Genomic DNA, 21,788 nt, shown 5'->3' on the forward strand with positions numbered 1-21,788 from the left:
GGCCAAGGGGAGTTGTGTATAAAATTAAAATTTCATTAAAAATAAAATAAAAAATAAAAATAAAAATGATCCCAAAAAAACCATAAAACTAGACCACTATCTACACCACACATCTTATTTTGGACATATAATTTTCTATGCCTTCATATTCATACAAGTCATTACATTTGATTATGCCTTTAAAATGGCAGGTACAAGGTCTACAGTATCAGTGTTTCATGGTAATGAACAGTTGAACACTAAATGAAAACAATTATGAAGGAATGAATGTTAACTGAGACAAGAAAAAAAAAAAAAAAACCTCTAAAGAATGATGATGTACAAGCATTGTGAAACATGATGGGTGGTTGATCATTAGGGTGTTTCATGGCAATGAACAATTGAACACTAAATGAAAACAATTATGAAGGAATGAATGTTAACTGAGACAAGAAAAAAAAAAAAAAAACCTCTAAAGAATGATGATGTACAAGCATTGTGAAACATGATGGGTGGTTGATCATTAGGAACTGCATCAATATCTTTTACCTGGAAACAATAATAATTTCATGAATTAATGCAGTAACATTACATGGTCTGTGTTCTCAAATTGTCTCCATTCCAACGAAAAATTATTCTATGCGGAGACCGGACGCAAAACGTCGTTCGGAGACCAACCAAAATGCGCCATGTCAGTAGTACCGAGCCGCGATACTGAGCGGTACCGAGCGAATGGGAGACGTGACATATTCTGGTTAGTTTTCGAACGGCGTTCGATGTTTACACAGAATAATTAATGCATTCCAACACCTCTTGTTATATTTATTGAAAAAGAACCATAGCCAAGAATAGCAGATTGGTTGAGCTGATGGGTTGTTGAAATACCTTCAGGAGAGGATCACAAGTCCAATATACATGGATCCACATAGAAATGTGAAAGATATTATACCCCTGCATATGATTTAAGCTTCATAAGACCAGTTGATCAAGATGAAGGTGGGAGATCCATTAAGCGTGAGTTACAACTTTGTTGAATATAAAATCTCACCAGATGACACCCCATGCAACTCCATTGCATGGGCAAGGGCAAATTTGAGCAAACTTCTCGGCGTCGCTTGAGTTGACCCTCCGAGAAATCAAATCGTCGTAGATATCTACAGTATAAAAGGATAATATAGAGTCAAGCATAGCAGTCTCCATGAACTACTATGATAAGTTGTTGAATTTCACTAGAAATATTTTGATTTTCTCAACAATCATTGTGTGGTCATACCGTAGACTGAAAACAAGCTGTTCATTACACCTGAATTTGCAGCAAGGAAAAATGAGTTATAATCATGCAAGATAAAATTACACTATGAATTTCACAAGGACTGCTATGGTTGAGAGAGAATGGGAATGGTTAAGATTCACCTATAAATAAAATGGCATAGCGAAGGATGCGGACATGAGTAAGTTCTTGCAATACCCATACAATGGCCAGAAAAATGATGAAACCTGCCAGAATTGTTTGAAGAAATTCATAATTGCAGAGTGTTAGACGAAGCAGGTCCGCAAACATCTATGGAAACAGGTTGATGGAGTTTACCAATACAAAGTCCTCTAAGTAACCACTGCATTAATATAAATAACCAATTAGCAGGTGAAAATACAGTAATACTTTTTGTTAACTAAGGCTTCGTTTGAGGTGGCTTTCTTAATGCTTTTTAAAACAGCTTTCTAGCATAAAAATTATTTTTTTTCTACTAAAAAATTACTTTAAGAAGCAGAAAAAAAGCCTACCCAAACGAATCCTAAGGAACCTACTGCAGTTCACTTCAAATAAAGAATATGAGAAGTTGAAATTAACTAGACCCATTAACTTACATTTTTTGCAACGAAGAGAACAACAAACAATGCAAGAATGAGACAACCAGCAGCTATCCTTGCAGTGAGAAGTTTGGTTGATGCCAGTATAAAAACTAATCCCCACAATGATGAACCAAGATCTAGAGACAGTGAAAAAAGGAAAAAAAGAAAACAGAAAAAAGTAAAAAAAGGAAAAAAAGAAAACAGAAAAAAGTAAAAAACCTTTACTCCAATAGATCGCAGGAGATCAAAATTGATAATGTAAAAAGGTACTCAAATTTTGTTTTATTATATTCAGCCATTCTTTCTGAAACAGGACTGAAAACAGAAATAATATTATGCAGACAAAAGATGCATTACATCCAGCCGGCAAAATCACGCAATACACTCCACCACGTGTCTGTGTCACACCACCCTCATCTGCATGGACTTGAATACCCTCTACCTGCATCAAATGTGATCAGGAGATTTTCCACTGGCAACACATTGGAAACAAGAAGGCTGAACAGAACATTTTATGTGTATGAAGGGTATCAATACAAGTAAAAGGAGTTCACATAAAGGAAAAAAATGAGGAAACTAATATTACCTTTTTACCAATTTAGTTGAAGGATCTTAATTAAGATATTCAACAAGTAAATGCAATGTCACAATAACCTATTCTCACATTATAAATACGGAAAATAAGAGCAAACTTTATGGATTGAAGCAAGAGATTTGAATAGGTAAATTTTAAGCATTAGATATTTCAATGCAAGCTACATTATTAGTAAATGATAAAAATCTTTAATCTCCATTAAAGGGTTTTGTGACAGAAGAATAAAAATTTAGAACAAGTAAATTACTGATCAGATATTTCTCCATATTCATGCAATTAGAATCATTTCACTTCAAAGTGAAAATCTACCAAAATGCTTCAAATTTCTGGGCTAATATTTTGAGAGTTTATATTTTCTATCTAGCTATAAAAAAATTCGCCAGCTAAACATTGAAACTTGTAGAATCAATTGTATATCTTCAAGGTATCCAAATCACAATGGAGGCAGCTGAAACGCTACTCCAAGCAGTCTTATAAAACCTCCCAGTATTCCTTCAAATTCCATCAAATAAGACTTTTTATATCATTCCTTCATTAAATCATCCACATTCTTGGTCGTTTATAGTTTCAAATTTAAGATATTAATTATTCCTCCACAATAAATAAGAATTTGTGAGTCTTAATATAATAAGCCAAATAGAATAGCACTAAAACAAACTCGTGCCATTTAGCCCCTCCCTTCTCTCAAGTCACTAGAATCTGCCTCTACTCCAATCAACGTGAAAACCATATGTCTACCATTGCCTCAACATGTGATTTAAGAAGATCAACGCTAGGGCATCACAAATGATTCCACTCATTCCTTCTCCAAGCCCCCAACAGCAGCCCTCACTTTCATCTTCCTCATTTGAGCCCTCTTCCTTTCTCCCAAGAACCTAGCCGTAAACCTCTCCTTCCTCTGTCAACCAAGCAACGCTTCTCGGAACAATCTGCCTCTCGTTCCTTCCTTGCTAGCTGGAAACAACAATACTCCCTCTTTCTCTTCTCAACTTGAGTTGGTAAGAAGAATTTAACTTATAATGTTTATTTTAGATTATTTAATTTATTTTTATATACTATTTAGTTTAGGTTTTGCTTTATTTAGATACACAATTATCATATATTTTTATCAAAAGGTTAGAGAGAATTTTATGTTTAATGTTTGTATTGTTAGGTTTTATTTTTCTATGATAATTCTTAGGCTATGTTAATCATAAGGTAACCTAGGTTAATTCAATTTGACTAATGACTTTCAATGTATTTAGTTAAGGCTTAATGTAATTAAGTTTCAGGTAGAGTAGGTCTTCTGCCATCATATACTTGATTACCTATTATAATTTTAAATATTAATTTAGGCTCCTTTTGTATATAACTTTTGAGTTGATTTCCATCTGATCTGATTTGGTTGAATTTCTAATACTAAATTTTTTTGCCGCTCGATTTGAGGTAAGTAATTTTTATTTATTAGAGGATAAACTTACCTTTCCTGTTTATACCAACAGTAGACTTATAATTGCCATATTTAATAGTCAATTTTTTATGAATATCTTCACGCAAATAATGCACATATTGTGCAAATGATTGCGCTAGCTTGAACTTAATAAGAAATTCCACAAGATCTATAAGCTTTCTAGGTTAAAACCATGTAACCATTCAAGTCATTAAAAAAATGAATTGTATGCACACTCAATTATAGGGAGTATTAAATCCCAATAAGATGTATGCTCTTTAATCAAAACATCATCATCAATCACTCAAACTCTAACTAAGAGCCTTAGGCTTCGTTTGGGACAGCTTTTTTACTGCTTTCTAAAATGGAGTTTTAATAAAAAAATAAAAAAATTTGTTCTAGAAAGCAATAAAAAAGCCGTCCCAAACGAAGCCTTAGTCTATCAATTAGTTTGTGTTAAATAGTTGAAATTTTTAATTGACCCTCTTGTCCCAAAAAATTTTCAAAATTAACTAATTTATATAATAGAAAAACGGTCTACCACTACAAAGGAAATTGTTCCCTTCAAGTTTGTGGTAGACCTAATATTAAATATATAGTAACATTCTCTGAAGATTTGCAAGGAATAATCGAAGGCATACAAAGGCCAAAATTATTTCTTTTCCCCTTAGTTCGATAAGTTTTGCATTGCCAAAGTATTTACACTACATCTATTTCCAAACTATGCTAGTAATACTTACCCTTAATCATGGTGATAAAATACCTTGCACTGACGTGTAATTTTAAGATAAAAAATCTTTCAAAGATGAATCAGGAATGTAAAGTAGTATTCTCTTAATCATCTTGAATAATGAAATCTTTATTAAACATAGATTAGTTATTATTCAAGTCCTAATATATCTCACAAAAAACTTTACAAGTGATGTATTCATCCTTAATAAAATCAAAATTGGTCACCTTAACTTGCATTTTCTATAAAATAATAGTGACCTTCTTAAAGAAACAACTAATTTGTTTTGAACTCCAGCATAACACTGTTTAAGGAAAAAAGTGTACTCTTGTAGAAACTAAACCAACTTTGCATGTCTATCTTAATTTCTTCTATAAATTTAAATATTTTGAAATTTGGTGATCAAAATAAAGGACAAATTCTTTAGGCAACAAGTAATACTTCTGATAACAAAATAATTGAATTTTTCTATCTTTTTTTTCTTGCTTAGTCATTTTCAAATTTTCTCCTAAAATAAGCAATTGATTGCCCGTATTAACTTAAGATTTCACAATACCTTAAATGCATCATAAACAGTCTCAAAGATTTTATTAAAATCAAACAATTTAGGCACAAGTGCACTTCTAAACCTGCTCTTAATTTTAGTAAAAGCACAATTAATAAATTTTGTCAAATTCAACTCTCCCTAAATTAATTTGTAACTTGTGTCATGATAGTGCTAATTCCCTTGACAAAGCATTTATAGAAAATAACCATAAATTTCATGAATATTAGTAGGAAGTGACGATTGTGTGTAGTTACTAATTGCCTTAACTTTATCATGATCAATAGATTATTCATGGCTAGACACAACAAATCTAAAACAGAGCATAGAAGAAGTGACAAACATTTTTTTTTTTTAAATTCAAATATAACATTTTAGTTTATAGAACTTCAAAAACATTTTTCAAATATAGATATCTTATTTTACTAAAGATCAAAATATCATCAAATTATATAATAATAATAAAAAAAGGTCGTAGAACATGATTCATAATCCTTATAGAAGACTAAATATATTACTCAATCCAAAATGTATCACCAAGCAAATACAATCGACATTTAATTAAAAAAAAAATCCATTCGTTACCTTCTCTCACTCTCACATGATGACAATAAGTTCTCAAATCAATTTTAAAAATGGTTATAGCATCAGTCATAATGGCTTGCATAGTGCATGTCTTCTCAAATCAATTCAATAGTAATTTTATTATCCAACATCAACAGACATTCATGACAATCATCTTTCTTGAGGGTAAGTAAAGTAGGAATAACAAAATCACTCATACTCTCCCTAATAAATCCTTTTTTAAGAATTCATCAACATGTCATCTAAGCTCAATATGTTCAATTGAATTTGTTCTATAATATAGCAACTAAATACTACGGCAAACGTTCTTACAAAGCTAAGGAAATGACATGTCTTGAAAAAGACTCAATCGAAATAGAAGTACAGAATCGTCAAATTTTGTCTACTATTAACTTTTAAAATTTAAATCAAGCTTCTTCCTGTGGTGAGTTTTCATTTACGATAAATAATGAAGATAATTAGAGACAACCTTTAATCAAATACCTTCAAAATGGTAAACTCCTCAGGAGTTGTTTGTAGCTCATAAAATTAAGAAAACGATAATTTATTTGCATTAATTAACAATATCCTGCATTGCTAGTCATTTGACTAAATGTGGTTGCAACGCCTTAAACATGTTAAAGCCCACAAGATAATGACTAAGATTCATATAGGATTGTATGGTCCCCATTAATCAGGCCCTAAAATGAAATTAAAGATTCAAATGTTTGGATACTATTAGCCTTTCATGATTAAAGATTGTGTTGAAATAGTACGATGTTTTCATTAATGCCAAGTGAATGAGGCAGTATTGAATCAACCACCAAATGCTTTGCATCCAACAATAGCTTCGTAGCCTTTTGAAAACTGGGGCATCGATATTGTTAGGCCTATTGATCATTCTTCTTCCAAGGTTTGTAGGTTTATTCTTGCTGCGATTGATTATTTCACAAAGTGTGTTGAAGCTATACCACTGAGAGAAGTCAAAGATAGCTATATACTGCAATTTCTCAAGGACATATTATATAGATATTTGATGTTCTACATCAAAGCATATCCGATAATAATTATACTTTCCAAAATACCAAAATAAATCAATTTGTTAACAATCATAACATTGATTGGAGTTATAATACTATATATTATCCTCGAACTAATGGATTGGATGCAGCATTCAATAAGACATTAATTTAGTTATTAAATCTTAGATGAGACTAAACGTCAGTGGCATGAAAAGTTAGTTGAAACCTTATGGGTCTATCGGACCACATACAGGATCTCGACTCAGTCTATATTATTTGTTTTAGTCTATAGAGTAAAGGCTATTCTCCCATTGAAGGTACAATATCCATCTCTTAGAATCACAATTAATAATGAAATTACAAGTGAACACAATACCCAACTGAGGTTGGAATAACTTGATAGTTTAGATGAGAAACTTTTGCAAGCTCAATAACTTACTGAACCCCTATGGCTCAAGCTCCTGACAAATTGGTTTGTCATAAAACTTTCAAGGTCTGTGGCTTAATCATAGTTCTTCGCAGATTGATTCTAGCTCACCGTAAAATAGATGACAAGTTTGAGCCTATGTGAGAAGGCACCTTTGTGGTAAAAAAAGCCTATCAAGGAGAGTATTATCAACTAATTGATTGTAATGGGGAACATCCAATGTTGCCTATTAATGAATGTTATCTTAAAAAATATTACAACCAATTGTATTCAAATTTCAAACTCATCAATGAATTTCAAACTCATCAATGAATGAATATTTCTCTAAAACAAAAATGTTCCTATCATCTGATTGTTGACTGGATCTAGAATACCAATACCTTGGTCTAAATTCCAAATCAAATCATCTTTCTCCAAAAGAAAATCAATCTTCCCTTTCTCCAAAAGAAAGTCAATCCAACTCTTAGTACCAAATACTAAGTTTAGACATCCACAAATAAGAGTCCTTTTAGCAGCTTCTAAGTCTAGGTATAATTCAAACCTTCTAAGGTTTCTCCTAGTTCTATCTAAATTGAACATCAATAGATCTATTCAAATTTCGACTTTCAATGATTACCAAAAGACTCCTTTATCTTTACAACATTAAGGTTTATCTAACCCAAATAGATGGCATTAGTTCAAACATCATTAAGGTCTAAGTAGTAGCCAAAATACTCTTAACCTTAACTTTTTTTGAGTTATGTCTTATCCAAATTAGACAAACATTATTTTTAATTGGTTGCCACAATACCTTTTAGAACTCTCCAATAAGAAACAAATACCTTTGAAACTTTTAGGAAACAACAAATATTTCTGATCTCTCAAGTAAAAGTCAAAATAACCTTAGACTTGGAGGTGGTATCCAAAATGCCCCTAACCTTTTAGGAGATTGCAAGATATCCCTAAGACCTTTTAGAAGACACCAAATGTCCCTAATCCCTTCCTCAAGCGATAGTCAAAACATCCTTAAATCCTTGTAAGAGGTAGCTAAAATGCCCCTAACTATTAGGAGATAGAAAGTTATCCCTAAGCTCTTTTAGAAGTAGTAGTCAAATACTTCTAATCAAACTAAATTTATCTAGAGATATTAAATGTCCCTATAGCTCTTTTAGGACTAGCCAAAATGCTTCTAAATCTCTCTTCCATAAGTCATCCAAACTCTTCCCTCCAAGGTGATAGAAAGAAATCTCTTTATCTTTATAAATCTTGTCTAATTCAAATGTAGGCATTCATAGATCTCTCTTTACATTCAAAATCATTCCCTATTTGGTTTGGAGGACCTTGATTGATCACCGTTGGTCAACGGTAATATGTGTGGCATACTTCTATGAGTTAGCACACCTATTGGGGTCCTTTTATTGACCCAATTTTCATGTCATCTCAACTTCAATCGAGCCGAATCAAACTTAATTGAATCCAATCAGGCTTGAACAACTAGATTGAGACAAATTGACTCAAGTCGATCCAAAATCAAACTCAAATTGAGTCCAAATCAATTCATTTGGTTCAATCCTAGCCTAATTTTTGACTTTGTACATTTCCAAATCAAAAAATTAAATCATCAATTGAGATTACTTTAACCAATAAGCTCTACCATTCCTTCAGATCCTGGGATTTCTGAGATTTACGGCAGCTCAAGATGTATAGAAATGAGGGAGTGGGTTTTTTGTTTTGACTTCTTCGTCTTCCAGAGAAAAAAAAGAGAGAGTGAGAGATCAACAAAGGGGCTCTTGCATGTGACATGTCCAGAGGGATCGAGTGAGAAAGGGGGGGGGGATAGAAGCGAAGCCTCTTCCATACATGCAAGAGTAAGGAGATGAAAGTCTTCTGCTCGTGCACGTGTTTGAGAGTGAATTGAGCCAGAGATCAGGACGTGGACATGAGAAGCCTTCTCGTACTTGTGGCTTGGAGCCAAGAGCGGCCAAAGCACTTCTTCTCATGTGCATCAAGGGTTGAAACAAGCAACTGTTTGTGGGGGGGGGGGGGGGGGTGTTGGATCTTGTGCGAGCATCCTAATTGGATCGAATGAATCGAGCTCACTTGCATGGAACTAGGAAGAATTTAGACTCGAGAGTATCATTCCTTCGACTTCTAGAGCTACATGCATGCAACCTAGAGAAAACTAAATCTTGTTGCTTATGATGCATCGACACTTCTTCTCAAAGAGATATGCAGAGTCTAACACGTTTCAGGCACGACATGCATCCGACAAGTCTCTAACACGTTGGACATGTCGAAGACGTATCTTATTAAAAAAATATTAAAAATTAATTGCAAATGGGCGTCTGACACACTTGTCTAAAATACTTTATGAAAAAATTTTAAATATAATTTATTATATCTCAAATTTTTGTTTAATAAAAAAATAAAACTAAATTTCTTATTTCCTCTTCAAAGCCTCAAACCAATCATCTGCACTCAATACTTCATTCCCTAAACATTCTCATTTTTATTTCTCTCTAGTAGGTTGCATCTAGCATTTCACAATAATGCTCGATGTCATCACAATATCAACATCTATGTTGCACGGATACTCCTATTTACGAGGCGTGCTGTATCGGATACGTGTTGGATACGGATACGCCTCCGATACGGCACGGATAAGTGTCGGATACGGCCTTAACGTGTCCGATTAAAATATTATTTAAATTTGACTGGTACGCGTGTCCTATTAAAAAACATGGAGCCACGATTTACCTTTTTCTTTTCGACTTTCCACCGTTTCTGCTCAATATCCATATTCATTTACGCGGCTGAAACATTTCAAAGAGCTAGGTTTTTCGTTTCCACATACGTGTTCATCTTCTTCGTTATAGTTGAAGGAGCGGCTCGATGATGCGAGCATAGAAGCAAACAGGATCATCCTTTGTCGACAAAGATGCTTGACGACGCGAGCATTAAAGTCGATAGGATCATCCTTCGTCGACGAAGCGGCTCGACAACGCGAACAGTGAAGGCGACGTGAGCAGTGAAGGTTCGTTTTCTTCATCATTCTTCGTTTTCTGAATCATAGGCTCGGTATTGAAACTTGGTACCGCTTGGTACCGAACGTTACTCGAACTCGGTACTACTCGGTACCGAGCAGTATTGGAACTCAGTACTGCTCGGTATTGGAACTCGGTACCGCTCGGTATTGGAACTCGGTATTGCTCGGTACTACTCGGTACCAAGCGGAATTGGAACTTAGTTCTGCTCGGTATTGGAACTCGGTATTGCTCGGTACTACTCGGTACCGAGCGGTATTGGAACTCAGTACTGCTCAGTATTGAAACTCGGTACTGCTCGGTAATGGAACTCAGTATCACTTGGTACTGTAACTTGGTATTACTCAGTACCGCTCGGTATTGCTCGGTATGGAGGGGTACCGAATGGTATTATGGTACCAAGCGGCACCGAGAAGCTAAAAGTGATAAAAATAGGTAAAACGTCATAAGGAGGTGGCAATATTGCATTCAAATGCAATTTTTGTAATGCAACATACAAAGGATCATATTATAGAGTGAAAGCTCATTTGTTGAAGATTAGTGGTCATGGAATCAAAGTTTGCCCGAAGATAAGCTCATCACAAATGGCTGAATTACAAAGAAAAATCAGTGAAGCTGAGCAAAGAAGTAAAAAAGAGCTTCCAAAGAGTTTCTCCATAGAAAGATTTAGAAATTTTAAATATGAGGAAGACATGTTTGAAGCGTTATTTTCCAAATGAGGAGGAAAGAAGAAGTGTCAATATTGAGCTTGCTAAATTTTTTGATTATTTAGAGGACTTTGGTGACCAAGAGTCATTGCGTGATAGGTGGAGAATTGATCCAAAAATATGGTGGATTATACATGGAGCTTCAGCACCTCTACTTCAAACAATCGCCATAAAATTGCTTGGCCAAGTTTCATCCTCATCCTGTTGTGAAAGAAATTGGAGCACATACTCATTCATCCAATCAATGAAGAGAAATAAAATTACTCCACAACAGGCTGAAGATTTAGTTTACGTGCATACAAACCTTCGACTTCTCTCAAGGAAAACTCCAACTTATACGAAGGAGACAACAGGATGTGGGATGTTGCTGGAGATGGATTTGAATCTCTTGAGGATATGGGAATATTAGAAATTGCTAATCTTTCACTTGATGAGCCTGAATTAGAAGCTATGATATTTATTGAAGATGATATAGAAACTCAAAGACAAACCACTGAAGAAGCTAATCCTATCATTCCTTCTATTGAATAGTTGAAATTTCATGTGATGGGCAATTTATCTTCTTGTTTTTGTTGTTATACTAGACATTTCAATATTTAATGCTTACTTTTATTTCAATTTTTTTTTCATTTCAAATATTACACTTTGATTACTTTATTAATTTTTATGCATTATTTATATATTATAATGCCGTATCCGCGCCATATCCGTATCCTGTAGTTTTAAGAATTGGCGTGTCCCGTATCCGTATCGTGTCGTATCCGTATCGCCGTATCCGTATCGGTGCAACATAGATCAACATCTAATACTGTCACAACATCAGTATTTTAAAATCATCATAACATCAAAGTCCGATGTTGTGTTGATATTGATGCTCGACAATAGAAATTTCTACACCCACAATTATGCTCTCGTGCCATCTTGACATCTCATCTTTATCCAATATTAACTTAACATCAACGACCGACATCATCTTGAGATCGATAACAGATGTCGTCATGACATTAATGACTGATGCTCATTACACAACAACGACGCCCAACTGTTGAGAGCATTATTGTAATGCTATTTTCCCTCTCGATGTCTAACACGACATTGACACTCTACTATCGATATTCTAATATTAATAATTCTAAACATAAATCCTAGTTAAATAACTTATTATTTCTCAATTATTCTTAATATTTTATTTATTCAATTTAATAAATATTTTTAACATATAAAAATTATAATGTTGTATACAATCTATATTTGTGTCTTATATTTTCAATAATTGATATATCTCGTATTCATGTTCTTGTCGTGTCTTGCCCATGTCATCTTGTCTGTGTCTATGCATCATAGTCTGTTGCTTATTTCGATCCTTTCAAAGTTGACAAGCATGTTGTGGTTCCTTAAACTCGAGAGGAGAGCATAATACTCCTTGCATTATGCAAACTAAAGGGAAGGACCAATGGAGTTTCTCTTTTCCAAATTGAGCAAGTGAGACAGCTTCCCATATTGTTCATCAAATATGACGAAGTGTTATTGGTGGCAGCGGAGGCAACGTTCAGGAAGAGTCCAAACAGTGGACAAATTACATTTTAATCACCTTTGTCTCTTCAAGACAAAGGTGCTACAGCTGGCCACCGTCAGACGTAAGTTTTGGTGAGGTATGTTTTTAAAACTTAAGAAATCTTAGGTCTCCAAGCCATTGGATGTGTGTATGACGCTCCTCAAGCCCTTAGGTCCATGAAAACCTTCGTTTTACGCTTTTCAAAACCCAAAATATTTGTTGTGCTCTCTACAAACCCATGGATATCAAATGATTTTCCACGGTTTTCTCTGATGTGAAAGCCCAAGGAGGATGGCAAGGTGTGTCGGGTCGTTTGACTTATGGCCAATGACTCCCAAATGCATAGAATGCATTTATATTGCATTTCAAATGTTCACCTATAATAAACCCTAGGCCCTCATAGCCTTTGGACTCCAATCCAGTAGTCACACACTTGACCAAATTAAGTTGCACGCTGTTTAATGTTTAAATTGCATCACATAAATTTATATATATATATATATGCATGTTGTAGGCCTCTTACATATATCAGTATTGGCAGCCTTCCATGAGTTTGGTGAATGACCATCGGTCAGTTTGATTGATTCAAGAAAGCCTCAAATTGTTATGAGACTACTCATAGATCCCCAAAGGTCTAAGTTGAAAGTCCAGTAATGTGTAGAGTCAATCCAATTCACGCTTGGGTATTTTACAAAACTTTAAGCTTTGAGATTATAATTATCACCTGCTTAAATTATCAAAACTTCTAAAACTCACGAAGCAAATCACTGAACAACCAAGTCATTAAAGCTTACCAAAATTGATCCTGGGATGTTCCCGAATCATTGAAGTGAGCAAATCTTATTTTAATGAATCCAGGTCATTCTTAAAAAAATAACAACTCTCTTTCAGGATACCTTCTCCCTCATGCATGATGCTTTGAAGTCTCCTGAGGCTTTAGATATTTCATTGCATGAACTCTATGATCTCTTAAGAACTACCTTGTCCTTAGATAAATCCTAAGTTGTCTATCTTATTCGTTGAGTCAAAATCAACGAATAGTCCTTGTTTTTAGACATAGAACCCAAACTCTAATCCCTTTGATTTGCTTAGCCCAAATTACACAAATAAACTTCTCTCTTTTAATACAAATGTTCAAAAATCTCTTATGATTTGTAACCCAAAACTACATATCTTTGTCCTAATCATTGGCTTCATTTACTTTACCCAAATTAAGCAAATCAAACTTACATTCTTTGAGCACAAAATTCAAGAACTCCATTCTGATTTGTATCCACGTCTTATTTCTATAGGTCCAAAAATCATGGAAGATCTTCTAACCTCCATCTACAAGTTAAACATCATCCTCTATGCCTGTGCACCTAAAAGTCACAGCATTCCCCACCTTCACTCCTAGGACTTGAATCCTAGCTTCTTTCATTTGTTTAATCCAAATTATGATCCTTTCTTGATTTGTAGCTCCAAAGCTACAAATCACCTCTCATTCCTACGAGCTCTAAAAATTCAAAAAAAATCAATCTTAGCCCAAAAGTCATGGTTTGCATTCCATTCCCCCTAAACTCAAAGTTGTAGGAATTGACATTCAACCCTTAGCCTCCAAGCTATAGATTACACTTTCTTTTCCTTAGCTCCAAAGCCAAAGGAAATCCCTTAACCCTTAGTTCAAAAATTATAGGCTGTACTATATCTTTCCTTAGCCTAAAAGCTATGGGAATCTTCCATCACCTTAGCTCCAAAGCTTTAGGTCTCTCATCATCTTCATTTACTTGATCCTCAATCAAGTAAATGATCCCCTGACTCAAGTTCTTAGGCATTTGCTCTTCCTATCAAATTCAAATCAAACAGGATTCTCTCTTTCTTTGACCTCAAAGCCAAAATCTATCTGTTTAATCCAATCAAGCAGATAATCTCTCTATCTAGACCCAACTCTAAGTCTCTTTCACTTAGCCAAAACAGGTGATCTCCTCCAACATGACATTTAAAATATAAGCTTCTAGGTGTCCTTTAGAAGATTCTTTTCCTTAAACCTTACTCAAATAGATAAATTTTACTAAGTCCTAAGCCGAACCCTTAGGCATGTTTGCTTTACCCTAATAAGCAAACACCCTCCTATCCAAACATAAAAAAAGCTCTAAAAAATTGCCTAAAATCACCTAGATTTCTCTTGATGCAATGAACATGTCATTCCACCCCAAAGGGTAGATTGTCTACTTTATTGGATCTTAGGACAATATGTTTAACAAGCTTGTTCCAAAGCAAGCAATCGTTGTTTTATGATTCTTCATAACCCTCTAAAAATATGAAACACTATAAAAGTCAAATAAAAACTTTAAGTCGTATACAACTTAAAGTGAAACCAATCCTAGATTAAGAGTTTAAAATAACTTAAATATCTTCCTATACCACAATTGAAATAGAACACCATATCATATTGTGACAAGCTACACATGCCAACACACACTTAGATACACGGCCTCCTGACCATCTTTGGAGTAGGATTTTTTCTTTTCTGTGCATAAGGCTCATTGTATGGTATGATGAATACTAAATTGTTTGTGTTGTGGGCACTTGACATTGAGTGTTTGAATAGAGATATATATGCATATTCATACAGGTGGCTTTGCCAAAAAGGAGACAAATAATTAAGTCATGATTACGTAATGATGTTTTCTTGCAGGTGCTACTTAAAACCCCCAAAGAGGTATGACCAACAACATAAAAGCTAGTCTGACACTTTAAGTGTCAAGAAAATCTATGATGCTCATTCTCTTATATACTACACGTGCTTCCAAATCCTTGAATTGCGAGCTTGAGCTTTTTTCAAATGTAATTAATAGATTTAGAAAGTCATACGAGCACATGAGACATAACTATGAGTGTTGAACCAAAAAGATGAATCTCCAAAAGAAGCCCTAGATGCATCAAAAGCCAAAGCTCGAAGACCCACAGACCGAGTCTGTATTAATAACTGAGTTGTATAACGCAAACAATTCAGCTGCCAATTTCAAGATATTACATGTTTGTATAACTAAAACTTTATACTTTATTTATTTGTGGTTGATTTCTATATGCATGTGATTGATCGTTTATTTCATATGTGCACAAGAAATATCTATTCTTTCTTAGGTTTCTTCACTTGTTTTGTGTGAGTGGCTTGGACATATTTTATATGGTAGACTCTCGAGACAAAATTAAATTTTTACCAATTAAAATTTAAATAATAAAAAAATCAATCATAAGATAATATTTATTTTCTAGCAAAATTGCACGCCTTATCTAAAATAAGATAAGTTTAAAAAAAAAATAAAAATGATCATATCATGGCCAAATGAGTTGCATGTAGAAGCTCTTATATTAAGTATTAAACAATAAAAAAATGCATTGTGAGTAAACATATGCATACCTAGATAGCTAGATATCATGGCTTAAGTGGTCAAGCTATAAGTCATAGTCTTTAAATCAAAACAACCTTACTTCTCTTGCATAAACATTGAGATCAGACTTAATGGTTTTACAAATGCTTAGGTAGGTTAGCTAGGAATCCATTCCAGGTAGGATTGTAATTCCAAAGTCAGGCTGACTTAACTCTGTGTGGGGTTTCAACTTTCAAGTTTATAAGTCATTTGCATTTTGCTAGTTGTAGGTCGAAGTTACCACCTATCGGTAGTTCTCACAATAAATCTAGGATATGAGACTAATGTTCTTTTCAGTTATATTATAACCCCTCACATTTTTGGATATTTCTTCCAACTTATGTTATAGGAATGCAAGCCCAAACCTTCTAAATTAAATTGAACAATTTTAACCTAAATTTTATTTTAAAATAAATTTAATTTAAAAATATAAAGCTCAATTTAAGATAGTTTGAGTATGTTTAAGTTTCTTATAATCAAATACTCTTATCTCTTTCTTTTTTGGCTTTCATTCCTAAATTAATTTCATGTTGATCCAATCCCCTTTGAAATCCCCAAAGACTAAATTTTTTATAAGAATTTCTAAGAATAAATCAAGTAAAATGTTAGCCAATATTTTGATAAAAAAATGCAAACTACTATTTTAAATTTTTAATCAAAAGTTTTCCTAAGGAACAAATGCCTATGATGTAATTAATCATAGAGGCTTGCCCTTATAAGGAACTTGTATCCCAGAATAAAATAAATCATACTCAATCAAATATATTAACGAAAAATTTCTGATAAAAAAATGTGAATTTTATTATTGAGTCCATAGCCAAATAATATTTTTACCCTCCGAGATAATATATTATTTTTTATGTTATTCTCGATCACAAAATATTATAATCCATTGAGGATATCAAAATTCTCCAATAGGGGCCACCCATTGCTCCTCTCAAAATATTTTTGCATCGAGCATCAACATGTTGGGTCTAATTATAATATAGTGCTTCCGTTTCTACATAGTTCATCAAATAGTGTTCTAGTTTCCTAGAGTTCTTGTAGAATCAACAAACATATGCTTCTCAAGTTTATTTGTGGCGAATGATGGCACTCAAGAAGACAAATATTTCAACATAAAACATGACAGTCTATCTTTATTTTTTTTTTCGATAACCTAAAATTTGAGACATAAATCTCCTAAGAATTATTATCAATAATTTGTCTATTAAAATTTTGAATTATTACCACTTTTGTACTTACGGCATCAAAATCTACAAAATGATATATTTGATTACCTAATTAGATATATTACAGATAGTGTTCGGTGTTGAATACATCATCATCATCCACCACCGACGAGCTAGCCCAAAAGTAGGATGAAATTTAGCGCCTTGAGCATTGCCCATTCATATCACTTGAAAAATGCTTAGTGCTTATGAATATAGTGACACATTTGTTTCATCTACTCTTAATGCACCTTCTTTCAGAAGAGGATATTCAACAAAGGTGGATGAGATATTTTGCTAAGCTTTTCAATAAAGATTGTGAAAAAATAATTGACTTTAGTGACCTTAACATTCTAAATGAAAATAGAGATATTTGCTTTTATCGACGTATTACTAAACTTGAATATAGAGAGGCTTTAAAGAAAATGAAGTGTGGGAAAACTGTTGGACCGAATGATATTCCAATGGAAGTGTGGAAATGCTTTCAAATATTCCAAAGGAATTTCTTGACTTACTAAACTTTTGAATATTATTTTAAAAACTAAATAGATTTCATATGTGTGGAGAATGAGTGTTTTAATTTCTATCTTTAAGAATAAAGATGATGCACAAGATTATGCAAATTATAGGGGAATTAAGTTGATGTGTCATACTTTAAAACTATGGGAGAGAATTATGGAGCATAGGTTATGTCGTGATACTAATGTTTCCCAAAATCAATTTGGATTCATGCCGGGTAGGTCTACTATGGAAGCCATACATTTATTGAGAGGCTTGATGGAGAAGTATAAAGAGAAAAAGGAAGATCTTTATATGATATTTATTAATTTAGAAAAATATATGATAAAGTTCGAAGAGAAGTGCGATGGAGAGTTCTAAAAAAAAAGGATTAATAATGCTTATATTCAAGTCATTAGGGATATGTATGTTGGAGCTATTACTTGTGATCAAACACAAGGTGGTTTAACCAAATATTTTCCAATTTCAGTTGGATTACATCAAGGATCAGCCTTAAGCCCATATCTTTTTTTTAGTCATGGATGTTCTTACTAGAGATTTGCAAGAGGATGTTCCCAGGTGTGTGCTTTTTTCTTACGATATTCTTCTTGTTGATAATACTAAAAAGGGAGTTGAATGTAAACTTGGATTATGGAGTTCAACCTTAGAGGAGGCTAGTTGTTTTAATTTTAGTAGATCTAAAATCGAATACATGGAGTGTAATTTTAGTAGTAATAGATCTAGTGGGGTGTTTGTGACTTTGAGCGATCAAGTCATTAATAAAAGTACACATTTTAGATATATTGGGTCTATTGTTCAGAGTGATGGTGAAATAGATGGGGATATTATTAGTAGAATTCAAGTTGGATGGATGAAGTGAAGAAATGCATCGGGTATATCATGTGATAGAAAAGTACCACTCGAACTTAAGGGAAATTCTATAAGATGGTGGTTAGACCTACAATGATTTATGGCGCAAAATGTTGGCAATTAAAAGAGAAGCATAATATTAAGTTAAGTGTTGCAGAGATGAGGATGCTTAGATGGATGAGTGGCTTTACTCTTAGAGACAGGATATGAAATGAGCATATACGTGAAAATGTTTGAGTAGCTCCAGTGGCAAATAAGATTAGAGAGAGTCGCCTGAGATGGTTTGGTCACATAAAACGGCGGTCTTCTGATGACCCAGTTAGGAGAGTAGATGTATTAGATTTAACCTATGTTAAGAAACGTAGATGTAGACCTAAAAAGACTTATTTAGAAATATTAGAAATGACATTTCTTTATTAGATCTAAATGAGAATTTGAATCTTAACCGGACATAATGGAGAAAAATGATTCATATATTTGACCTCACGTAGTGGGATAAAGATTTGATGTTATTATTGTTGTTCGGATGTTTTAGGGCTCATCTCTCAAATCAAAGCATGAAGCTCACCTTACTACCTAATGGCTTAGGACAAGATGCTCCCCCAATAAAACCTTGTTAATAGCACCTATATGAGAGTCTCTAAGAGGTGTATTTTGTGATATGAACTCATCGTGCCTTTCCTATAAACCTAGATGAGCTAGTGGTAGCCTTCAACGACATTGAAATTAGCCTCATTTTGGGCAAGCCTCTGAGATGTCCCCTAACCTAGCATCTCACAATTCAAAGGAAGTTCCTATGCCATTGGTTAGTTAAGATGACTATAGGATGCATCTCCATGGGAATGAGAGACTTTGGTGTATTCCCACATAATTTTTCAGGTCGTGTGCTTCAGGTAGGATGGTGATTGAGAGAGAAAAGAGGTGATCAAGCAATAGCATTTCAAAGGAAGTTGACTGGAAGATGTTTTCCATTAAATGATGAGGTAAAGTTTATACAATTTAATCCAGATACTCATATTAGGTATAATTAAAGCCCCAAAAAATACCAATATGAACCAAAGTAGAAGTAAGAGCGTACATCAGGTTGTTGCATGGAAATGTTGTGTGCAAAGAAAAAAATTATCTTGAATAAACTTACGTCAAGCATCATTTCAAAAGTGCATATTCAGATGTTGCCCACATGGTAACATAGTAAACTTTAAACACATAACACCAATAACTAATTGAAATCAAATAATACAAAGTAAGAGATGACCAAACTATAAACAATGCTACTAAACCTACTACGCTAGCAATCATTATGAATCAAGTTTATTTACAAAAACTTTACGGAAGCTTATGTTTCAAAAAATAACAGAGAGAATATTGAATTGGAGGCATCCAAGAATGCTTACATGACCACAAGTTAGCTTACAGGCAAGAGCATGGCTTGTTTCATGAAGAAACACTGTGATAAGCTTGAAAGGAGTTAGCAGCACTGTCCTCCACAGCTACAAATTCATCCAAGAATGAAAGAGACTCATAATCAAGATAACAGAAGAAACTCCAGCAACTAATTTAAGTAAAGCATTCGGTCTTGTTCCAAGAAAATTCTATGTATAGAAACCTACTACCGTCAACCGCACTCAAGATCTCACATTTTAAAACAGTAAAACCCCTTCAATTGGGATATTAAGTCAATCAGACAATCGAAGCGATCATCTTTCCCTGAACTAGGACTCTACAACCCAAATGATGTGAACTGTAGGGAAAAGAGCAGGACCCGAAAAATAGAGCAAAATTGTTCGGAGAAGTGCTTACAGAGAGGATTACAACGATGGACACACCAATGGTTGCAATGAAGACGACTTGTTCGTGCTTGCAGCAGTTCTTCAACTCCCAATTCGTCATTCCACCCTTCCTCTTCTCTCCAGCCCACACGATCCTAAAAAGCAAAGAGTATATACTTCAATCGGGATCAAAGAGATAACTGGAGGAAGAGGAGAGGAGAGGGTGAAACCGAAATCCGCTACCAGCTGACTGGCGGATCGCGTTGAGCGGTAGTCGAAGACAGGAAGACCAACTGAAATAAAGAAATTTTAAGACGGCGAGCTTAGACTTTCGACCTAATTTATTAAGGGAGATTCTGTCATGCGGAAGCGACGCATAATATTCCTATGCGAGATCACGATCGAGCCGTTGACATAACATAACGGGCGAATCGCTCCGAAAGATCGGTTCCAGTTTGTGAAATGAGACTCTGAGCGGGGTTGTCGGGTCGTGCAAAAAAATTCAGTTTTCATTTGATTTGATTTAAAGATTCGAACTACGTGCTGGCGGTTAGGGTTTTCCTCCCCGTCTTCCTGCTGATTTTCCCTTCATTTTTTTCCTCCGGCGATGTCGGAGGATATTTCTTCTTCCTCTTTCATGGACGCAGCCCTATTATCATATGATTTTCCTCCGCTTGCCCAGTCTTCTGGTGCTTTGGTCAGTTCGCTCACGAAGAGTTAGAATAAAGTTTTTGCTATGGAAAACTCTACTCCAAAATCCCTAAAGTTCTCATATTTGCCTTCAGAACCTGATATTATCCCTTTCTCTGTGGATAAGCTTTCCAATGGAGGCGAAGACAGGAAGCTATGTCTTGTTGGGTACTCCATAGGGAGACGACCTTATTACGAGGCGTTGCTGGGAGCCATCAAAAAGACGTGGAGTTTAAAATGTTCGGTTCAGCTCTTGTCCCTAAATGATGGATTTTTTCTTCTCCGATTTTCTTGCGCAGAGGACTTCGACATGATTTGGTCGAGAGGGATATGGTTCTTGTTGGGAAAATCTTTTGTGCAAATAAAGCTGCTTCTTCATCTTCTACTAATATACATTCTCAATCTCCTTCTTTAGAGAAGGATTTTACTTTCCCTAATAAGTTTGATGCTTTAAATTGTGAGGAAGAAGTTGGAGTCCAGACTGATGTTTTAGCAGGTTCTAAAGGTGCTAGTCATGTGTTAGATGGTTCTGAAGGGAAGGAGAATAAACAAAAAATTGCTGAAAAGGTTAAACTGCAACCGCCTAGTGTTGCTTCCAAAAAAATTGCAAGGGGGAAGCATGCCAAAAAACCTAAGCCTAATCAGTGTTTCTTAATGTTTTTTCCACCCATTACGGCTTGGAATATTAGGGGATTCAATCGCCCAGATAAAATTTTGTGTTGTAAGCGTCTTATAAAGTCTTTTAAGTTAGACATGGTCTGCATTTTGGAGAACAGGGTTCATGCTCAGTCTTTACTTGAATCGTTTTTTGAATCCTCTCATTTCCTCTTTGTGAATGAGGCTAGTTGTCACAATTTTGAACTTTCCTCTTCAGGGAGGATCTGGGTGAAGTGGAATGCTTCTAAATTGAA

The 21,788-nt window shown here is 34.4% G+C and overlaps 1 protein-coding gene across 2 annotated transcripts; it reads right to left on the reverse strand.

Annotated features, from left to right (window-relative positions):
- Positions 1-359: 359 nt before the first annotated feature.
- Positions 360-20,927, reverse strand: LOC110104024. Of its 2 annotated transcripts, none has more exons than XM_020832961.2 (11): positions 20,418-20,927; positions 20,219-20,342; positions 19,813-19,908; positions 2,188-2,272; positions 1,846-1,967; positions 1,568-1,592; positions 1,393-1,476; positions 1,253-1,282; positions 1,028-1,133; positions 865-930; positions 360-528 (listed from the first exon to the last, which is right to left on the reverse strand). In XM_020832961.2, the coding sequence occupies exons 2-10, from the start codon at positions 20,306-20,308 to the stop codon at positions 867-869; spliced, it is 702 nt and encodes a 233-aa protein (XP_020688620.1). In that variant the 5' UTR covers positions 20,309-20,342; positions 20,418-20,927; the 3' UTR covers positions 360-528; positions 865-866. The 2 variants fall into 2 exon arrangements, with proteins under 2 accessions (XP_020688620.1, XP_020688619.1); XM_020832960.2 differs by having other exon boundaries at positions 20,431-20,926.
- Positions 20,928-21,788: the final 861 nt, after the last annotated feature.

Source organism: Dendrobium catenatum, unplaced genomic scaffold, assembly GCF_001605985.2.
Source record: "Dendrobium catenatum unplaced genomic scaffold, ASM160598v2 fragScaff_scaffold_847, whole genome shotgun sequence".
Lineage (NCBI taxonomy): Eukaryota > Viridiplantae > Streptophyta > Magnoliopsida > Asparagales > Orchidaceae > Dendrobium > Dendrobium catenatum.

Bases quoted from the DNA above. Each gene is read 5' to 3' on its own strand.
- LOC110104024 (XM_020832961.2), bottom strand. From the start codon at position 20,308: ATGACGAATTGGGAGTTGAAGAACTGCTGCAAGCACGAACAAGTCGTC. The intron at 1,968-2,187 runs GTAATGCATCTT...CACTGTCTCTAG, and splicing joins CGTGATTTTGCCGGCTGGAT to ATCTTGGTTCATCATTGTGG. The intron at 931-1,027 runs GTGAGATTTTAT...AATCATATGCAG, and splicing joins GTTGCATGGGGTGTCATCTG to GGGTATAATATCTTTCACAT.